Here is a 9044-nt window from a genome sequence, read left to right as displayed (position 1 = left end):
TTTAGCAATTAAAAATACTAAATAACTTAAAGACATCCTGTGAGGAATGAGTGAGCTAATGCTCAGAGAGGCTGCTTATAGAGCACTTTCAAGCCAACCAACGGAAGTAATTCCCTGAAGTACAAAGTATTTCATTTTAAAATTTATATTTTGGAGCTGGAGAGACAACTCAACCATTAAAGGCTAGACTCACAACCAATAATCAAATCAATATTTGTGAAGAGCTTTTGGGGCCCCTTCTATCGAAGCTTGGCAGGAATTTGATATTGGGCCAGGACAAGGAAGTAGGTAGGCTTCAGGCCAGAATCTGATAATGGGCCAGGACACTGAAGTTAGCTCAGGCAGGAATCTGATTTTTGGGCTAGAACAAAGAAGTAGGCTTCATGCAAGAATATGACTTTGGGCTAGAACTGGGAAGTAGGCTCACATATCTTGGTAATCCTGATAAGCCCCTGGAAACAGCGATTGCCAGACTTTGTTTATTGTCTTGCTTGTTCCTTAACCTAGAACTGACCTTATCATTTGCATGTAATTAAAGTGGTATAAAAGCAGAATGAGAAAGAATAAACCCACCTCAGCCTCAGAACTGACTGGGGTCATGCTACAGTGTTGTCTAATTGTCTTTTTCTCCAGTCCTGCCCTGGAGAAGCTGTTGTTTGACTGAGCTGGGTTGGTCAGTATCAGAGGGGAAGCAGTGCCTATGCGTACAGGCATAAAAAACCCAAGTGCATGAGTTGAATGTTGTAGGCAGCCGATGCCTAAAAGATGGCGCCGGTTTCCGTACACTGTGGCTGTAAACACCACTGCTCTGGCGCCAACCCCTCCCGAGCAGGTGCATGCAAATTAAGGTGCCGGCAGACTGAGGACACACAGCTTTTCCCTGTGCTGGGGTGTATATAAGGAGTCCTCCCTGGGTTCCCCGGGTTCCGTAGCATTGAGGTGGTCCTGCAATAAAGCTGTTGAGAAGAATCCGACCGTGTTGCGTTTTCTTTGCCGGTCGAGGTGGGCGCAACAGAATGTGGTGTCGTCCCTCATGGAATGAGACTTTAGCTGCATTTCTTATGTTCTCTTCTTCTCAGATTCCTCATCTGCAAAATAAAGAATATATTCCCACAGAGGGCTAAAATATAGCTTGGATTAGTCCATAAAATTAAAAATTGATAAATGTCTGGGCAGTGGTGGCACATGCCTTTAATCCCAGCACTTGGGAGGCAGAGGCAGGCAGATTTCTGAGTTCAAGGCCAGCCTGGTCTACAGAGTGAGTTCCAGAACAGCCAGGGCAACACAGAGAAACACTGCCTCAAAAAGCCAAACCAAACCAAACCAAAACAAGACTGATGAATGATTTTTGTTGTGGATTGCCCTGGTGCTGTTTGTATTTTGATGCTAATTCTGCTTCCCCAAGAGGGGTTGCCTGGGATGAGGAGTGAATCTTGTTCTCAGGTGACTTCATGTCAACCTTCTTTGCATTTTAACTTGTAAAATAAAGGCTAGAGCTGATGATTGGGCAGTAGAAGGGAAGGTGAGGCTGAAAAGTTTTAGGGAGAATGAGGAGAGGGAGGAGGGAGAGGAAGACGGAGGTGGAAGGAAAATGGAGCAGAAGCAAGTGGGCTAGAGAAACTGCAGGTTATAAGGGATCTCCTAGCTGGGGAATACAGTAGGGTAGTGGTAGATCTGCCCAATCTAGGCGGGCAATTTCTACTCATATTGAGTTGTGTTTTCATTGCACGGGTCTATTTGGGTTGGAGATTTAGCGCAACATGATTTTTTTATTAATCATTTTATTTACTTACATTTCAAATGATTTCCCCCTTCCCGGTTACCCCTCCAAAAACCCCACATCCCATCCCCCCTCCCCCCTCCCCTTTGCCTCTGTGAGGGTGCTCCTCCACCCATTCAAGCACTCCCACCTCAAGGCTCTCACCTTCCCCAGGCTGGGGCATCAAGCCTCCCTCCCCTCCCATTGATGTCAGAGAAGGCCATCCTCTGCTACATATGTGATAACTATGTGCTACATATGTGTTACACTCAGTACAGAGTGTGAAACTCAATAGATGTCTGTGTTCCACAAACACCATCAAAGAAAATGCCAAGCGTGTTTAAAGCCAGCTGTCAGCCACCAGCTACACACACCCAGCGACTCACCTGCTCAGAGCTCAGGTCAGTGATGCAGAGAGATCTAGATCTAGTCTCTGCCTGGTAAGTCATTCTTTGTTATTGCTTTTGACTTAGATAAACAACTTTCTAACTACTAAGAGCCTTCTTTTGTAGGCTTTATTTGTGACTATTATTTTAAGTGATGGTGAAAGACTGTCAGAATATCTGCTTTTCAAAAAGAACTGGTAACACCTTTGAAAGTAAAAAAAAAAAAAAAAAAAAGAACCCAAATACAAGCAAGCCTATGAGCTCATCAACACTCACCTGCCAAGACTGGGAGGTCTGTTCCAGGAGCAAACCGGTTTTGTTTGCCTCACTCTGCTGAGGGCACCGGAGTTTCGATTAGTAAGGGCAAAGTATGTTGGGCAGTGTCCTAACAAATTACTTTTCCAACCAGGAAAGACTATGGGATTTCTGCCTCTCTACATTAGTGGCCTATTCAGAGCCATTTAACAGTCTTTAATTAAATATGTGACCAATTATTAAATATCTAACACATGTACTACTTTTAATAACACTTTTAAGCAACAGGCTTGATTTATAAAACAATTTTTTGTAACAGTCTATTATGATTATTTTAAAAATGTGTGTCCATTAAACCATGTAGAGAGAGATAAGTCTGGACAAACAAAACATACTTTAAACATGAAAAAGTACAGTGTGTGAGATCTTGATTGTTCCAGCACATCTTCATTACGCAATAGCAGCCAGATAATCCTTCACTTCAGTTGGAGTGAGCCTCCCAAAGCCAGCCTCATTGCAGATCCCAACTTTTTTTCTTTCTTTCTTTTTTTTTTTTTTTCGTGTTTCGAGACAAGGTTTCTCTATATAGCCTTGGCTGTCCTGGAACTCACTCTGTAGACCAGGCTGGCTTCGAACTCAGAAAGAAATCCGACTGCCTCTGCCTCCCAAGTGCTGGGATTAAAGGCGTGTGCCACCACACCCGGCTCAGATCCCAACTTCTATGTTATCTTCTGTCATTTGCCCTTCAAAGCTTTCCTTTAGGGTTAAGATGGCTGTATGAATGACATCTTCCAGTTCTAGGTCTTCATTATATCTTTTCTCAAGGACAGTTTTCCAGTTCACATAGTTCTTTCTCATTGCTGTGGCCTTCCAGGCAAAGCAAGCTCCAGATGGGTCTGACTGAAATAAAGATGGTCGTCCCTCATTCTACCCACAGATAAGTAAAGAAACACCGAATGGACGAACACCACCTGCCTGCGTGTACTCCTGCATCACAGATGCTGCTCTCTGTACCAGCTGGGCTGTGGGAACGGGTTCTTGGTAAACAAGATAGTATTGCTGAGCAAGTTTCCGGGCTCTGTGTACAAGTGCTCTGTAATCGGGGCCCATGCCACTAGACACCAAACCAATGTGTTTGGTTATGGGCTCCACCTTGTGTACACTCCTTTCATCATACGGGATGGATTTCTGCTTTTTCTCAGTTGCTAATACTATGCCATTTGCAGCTTTAATTCCCACTGAAGGGGCCCCTTTAGCTACTGCAAATCTGGACAGGCTTGCCAGATGGGCTGAATGTAGTGTAGTCAGCGAGAAGCTGTAACTGTGCTCTGCCATCTTTACCCGGAAAGTTGGACATAAAACAAATTTTATCTACATATGTTATAGCAGATTAGCTAATGTGAAGACTAATAAAACATGCAAAAAATGAAGCGCAAATCTGCATTTTTAACCGAATATATTTTGAGGGTTGTAACCTTAATTTTAAGTTTAAACTTTAAAATCTGAGATGCTAAAAGATGTGGTGAAGCAAATAAAGGGCTAGAGTTGGACCCCCGGGGTTTGTATCATACTTTGTATATTTTCTACCTTTGTGAAAGTGCAGTCATTTAATCTATTTCTTCATCTATAAAGTAGGGACAGTATTGAGCTTGAAATGTTGCAAAAAGTCTATCGTGTGGTGTGTGTGTGTGTGTGTGTGTGTGAGAGAGAGAGAGAGAGAGAGAGAGAGAGAGAGGATTATCAAGAGTACTTCATAGATATAGAGGCAGTGAGGGAGAGGGGATAGTCCAAAATTATTTTAGCAATTACTTTGAATATTAATTCTGTAATAACTAACTCTCAAAGTAAAACAAGCCTTGGATATCTCCCTTAGTATCATAATAAGAATATTTATTTATTTATGTATTTATTTATATTTTATGTGCATTGGTGTTTGAGGATGTCAGATCCCCTGGAACTAGAGTTGCAGACAGTTGTTGTGAGCTGCCGTGTGGTTGCTGGGAATTGAGCTCAGGACCTCTGGAAGAATAGCCAGTGCTCTTAACCACTGAGCCATCTCTCCAGCCCTAAAAATATTTTTATAAATAGAAGAGACCAAAGTCTGAAATTTTCCCTCATTCTATGGCTAAAAATCTCAATAAAGTATATTTACGCTCAGGTGACTAAAAGGTTATGTATAGGAAACCATTACTAAAGAATTGGAAATTTTTGTTCAGTGTCCCAGGATTTGATAAAGACCTAGAAAACTTCCAGGGAAGTTTATCTTATCTTGGAAGAGAGGTTTGAGCCAGATTCTGTTGGGACACCAGATGGTGTCTGAGGGATAACAACAGGCATATAAAAAGTGACCACCACTGGGGCCTTCCTTCCATATGGTAATAGGAAGCAGCAGACCCCAGTAAGAGCTGAGTTTCTCTTCACCCTCTCTCAGGGCATTCCCTTCACACTTCTAGGAACCATTGGTGCACCAGAAAGCTGAGCAAGACGGTCTGATCGGAAAGCAAGCCTGAAGACCTGAGTTCGATTCCCGGATCTCCAAGGTGGGGGGGGAAGAGAAAACCTATTTCTGAGAGTTGTCTTCAGACCTTGCCGTGGCACGAGAGCGCCTGAACGCACGTCCTGAGCACGAATATACAATAATGACTTTTTAAAAAGTCGTCTTTCGGCCCTGTCCCGACCTCTTCCCGTAGTCCCTTCATAAGGGTGACCGCTTGCAAGTCCTAGGTCCACGCAGCAATCAACCCAATGATAAACGCCGGTGCATGGAAAATGCGAAGAGCCTCGCCGCACATCCACAGGCCGGGTCGTCGGAGTCTGCGTGGCAGGATGCGGAGAGCGGGAGAGTTCCGACGGAAAACTCCCGGGCGTTTTATTAGCTCCATCCCCAAAGGAGGTCTGCCGATCCCTAAAAATCACTGAGGAGCCGCCCCAGGCAGCTACCAGTAGCGCGCCGACTCAGCACGGAGCTACTACGGAGGCTGAGGCGGTCGGGGCTGGAGTTCCAGACCCTATAGGCAGCACAGAAGGCCCTGTCAAACCAGCAACAGAACCACAGCCGCAGGGAATCCAGACGACTCTCAGCTCCGCCATTCACCTGCCAGCCACAGGGCTGAGGGGATGACGCCGCAGCACGCCTGCGCACGCCGCCACGCCCACCCCGTATCAGTCAGGCCACTGGCCACGCCTACTTTCAGAAACCCGGACCTTTTCCCCAACTCCGCCCTCTTCCAGCCGTCAGGCCACTGGCCCCGCCCTCTTTCAGTCAGTCAAGCCCGGGCCCCTGCTCCGCTCTCTACAGCGCCCTGCCCACCCGCCACACCCTCTTTGATTTGGGCTGGCCGCTAGCCCCGCCCACCTCTCGACACCGCCCCGCCCCTCCGGGCGGTCCTCGCTCCTTCGCCGGGGGACCTCGCCTCGGACTCGGCTTCGCCTCCCCGCCCGGTTGTCGCTGTGCGGGCTGCGAGGCTCCCGCGACCCAGAAGCACTCGGGTGCGGGCGGAGCGGTGGGGCTGTGTAGCTACGCCATGGCCGCGTCGGCGTGGTGCTGCCTGCGCTGCTGCAGGGACGGCGGGACTGGCCACATTCCTCTCAAGGAGATGCCGGCCGTACAGTTGGACACGCAGCACATGGGTAAGCGCCTCCCGACTGGACCCAACCGCCCACCGAGGGCCGAGGGAAATGGGGCGGGGACCACGTGACCACGCAGCCCGCTGTGGCCTCTCTGGCCTCGGTCATCGGGCATGGGCTGTGCCAGCCTCCGAGGGCTGAATCTCCCAGAGAGGAGTCAGGTGTTCCCAGGTGAGGAAAGCGGGGGCGCCCGCCCGCCATCAGTGCCCTAGTGTCGAGTGTCACCTAGTGTTTGCTGAGTCCTGTCTTCAGCACTATCAAATATAGGCTGAAGCTTGTTCTGGGGGAGTAATTTTCCCCTCACTTCCTGAAGCCCAAACAGGGCGGGTTGCAGAAGCCTGGAGTAGAGCCTCAGGTCGTAACAAGCCACTTCCACTAAAATCTCCATTGCTGGACACCTTAGTCACTGTTGGGAACGCTGTAATTTTATCTGACTCTCGCCATCGGGTCAAGCGATTGCAAAATAGAACAGTGCTCCTTCTCATCCATGTTTTTTTTTTTTTTCCAGTTCCCAATGGCTTTATAATTAATTTAATAATAATTTCTCATCCAACATTCTCCCTCCTCTGTAGCATCTTTTTCTACATAGGATTACTTCAGATTTTAGACCCCCCCCCAATATGGTTCCAAGCTTCTCGAATATTATCCAGGCAGATTTCCCAGAATAATTATTTCAGTTAGAGTACTGTCTTTTTGTGTATTATTACAATAAACTAATGCATTTTTTTGATTTCCCCAAATACCTCATTGTCTAAAAGACTGTATTTAAGTAACACAAGCATTCTTAATATCTACAACAAAACTCTTTTCCGCCCAGGTAATCTACAAGTCTGCAAACATTGCCCATTATATTTTCTATTGCAGTACTATACGCAGTCGTCGTTTACTATGGTGTACAGTGCCACCACAAATTTACAGTCTCTAGTATAGTACAGAATTTCAGTACTAAATACCTTTAAGCCCTTATCCATCACTATAGACAGTGGATGTTCAGATCTTGTACTTTCTCTCAGGAAACATTTCTATTTAATTTACTCACTCAATGAATATGACTTTTAGGTGACAAGATACTGTATTAAGGGCTGAGATAAGACTACAGGACTGTAGTGACTTTTGAGCCCCCCCCCCCCCCTGTGCTGTCTATTATGTAGAACAATCCTTATTCCTGGCCTTTTTTAGGAAGAACTAAGTGACCCATTGTATCATTGCAGTTTCCCTTTCTCCTATGCTATCCAGCACACCCAGGTGCTGAGTAAAGAACCGGGATACGGTCTCTCAATTTCATCCCTTCCATGGAACTTTTTTCTTAAGCTATTTTACAATAAATTGAAACTACTTTCAAGCTTGATGTGAGAATCACAATAAAAAGGAAGAGAAGTGTTGAGTTAGAAGAATGATTCAAAAGCGGATTGGCCTTAACTTGAAAACATGGGAAACATACTGCTTGTGTTTAGCATAAAATTATATAACCTAAAGAATATATTTGGAGCCCGGCGTGGTGGTGCATGCCTTTAATCCCAGCACTCGGGAGGCAGAGGCAGGCAGATTTCTAAGTTCGAGGCCAGCCTGGTCTACAAAGTGAGTTCCAGGACAGCTCCCCCCAAAAAAGAATATATTTGGGCTTTTTTGTTTGTTTCATACTAGTTTCGTTTTGATTTATTTTGTTGGTTTCTTGGTTGTTGTTTTGTTTTTAAAGGAGAGTAGTCTATATTGCTCAGGTTGTCTTCAATTCCTGGCTCAAGCCACCACCACCTCAGCCTTCCACATGTCTACAGGTGTGTACCACAATGCCCTACTTGTTTTTTCACTTTCTTTCCTTTTTTTTTCTTCTCTTTTTAAAAAATACACATTCCATATCTAAACAATGATGTTGCATTACTTAAAACCATTTTGAAGTTTTAAAAATATTTTTTTGATTCATATAATTGTAAATTGGTCTTTTAGGAACAAGTAACTTTCAAGGTAGTTATTTTGAAAGGGATATACCCATCCTGGTTGTGTTTTGTTACTGTTATTTATTTATTTTTGGCAACTTGATGCAAGCTAGAGTACCTGAAAGGCAAGAGGGCCCTCAGTTGAGAGAATGCCTCATCCAGGTTGCCTGGTGGTAAGTTTGTAGAGCTTTTTTTTTTTTTTTTTTTGCTAATGGTTGTTGTGGATGGGCCCAGCTCATGGCAGGTTGTCCCAAGTTGCATAAGAAAGCAGGTTAAGCAAAGCAGGAGGAGGGGCCCAGTAAGCAGAGTTCCTCCATAGCCTGCCTCTGCTTCAGTTTCTGCCTCTAGGTTCCTGCCTTAAGGATCTACCTATCTTCCTTCTGTTTAGACTGTGATTTAGAACTGAAAGTGAAAGAAACCCTTCCTTCCCTGAATTGCTTTGGTCATAGTGTTTTATCATAGCAATAGAAATCTAAGGCACTATTCATTTGGAAATCTCTAATGTTTATTAACACACGTTCTATGGCTATGTTTATATAATGGTCTATCTGTACTCAAATCTGATTTAACTTTTCAAAGTAGTACCGGTTATTAATAAAACTACATGAGCTACTTAGATCCAAATATAGAATATCATTGTATTAATTAAGGAGAAGAAAGCTTGAAGTTATTCTTACTGATTCACAAACACCCTCAAATGATCTCTGAAATATAGACCTTTCTGCATTCACTCGCTCAGTAAGGAAATATATCAAAGTAAGAGTAACTGATGTGCTTAGCGTTGTTTCTAAAGTTCCAACTCACCAAACAGCCTAATTGTTTTGGAAATCTTTTCATATTTCCATTAACTTCATACCGTAGGATGAGGTGAAAAGCAGCAAATTATTAAAGAGGCAGGGTATGTGTGGAAGACCAGTTCAGAAAAAGTATCATTTATTTGCCCCTGGAAATGTGTTTCACTGAAGACCTTTTCAATTTCAAGTACTACAAATTACACCTCTGAATTGTTTACATGGTGGAGGAATTTTATTCTTGTGACACAAAATACAAAGGCGGCAGCACTAGCTTCAGGAAAAGACACAG

General features: G+C 44.5%; 1 protein-coding gene and 1 pseudogene across 2 annotated transcripts in view; one reads left to right on the top strand and one right to left on the bottom strand.

The window, feature by feature from the left end:
• Nucleotides 1–2450: 2450 nt before the first annotated feature.
• LOC110309843 (proteasome subunit alpha type-2-like) lies at nt 2451–5501 on the bottom strand (annotated as a pseudogene).
• A 259-nt stretch (nt 5502–5760) lies between these two features.
• The window catches only part of Spryd7 (SPRY domain containing 7), a 34163-nt gene continuing 30879 nt past the window's right edge, over nt 5761–9044 (top strand). For both annotated transcript variants that reach the window (XM_021181848.3, XM_021181847.3), the window contains exon 1: nt 5761–6030. In XM_021181848.3, coding sequence (XP_021037507.1) covers nt 5925–6030 — 106 coding nt within the window. In that variant the 5' untranslated portion in view covers nt 5761–5924. The remainder of the gene's footprint in view (nt 6031–9044) is intronic.

Source organism: Mus caroli, unplaced genomic scaffold, assembly GCF_978045245.1.
Source record: "Mus caroli unplaced genomic scaffold, Mus_caroli_1 scaffold_12, whole genome shotgun sequence".
Taxonomy (NCBI): Eukaryota; Metazoa; Chordata; class Mammalia; order Rodentia; family Muridae; genus Mus; species Mus caroli.
Note: the sequence above shows the minus strand (reverse complement) of the source record. Positions and strands in the feature narration are given on the sequence as shown.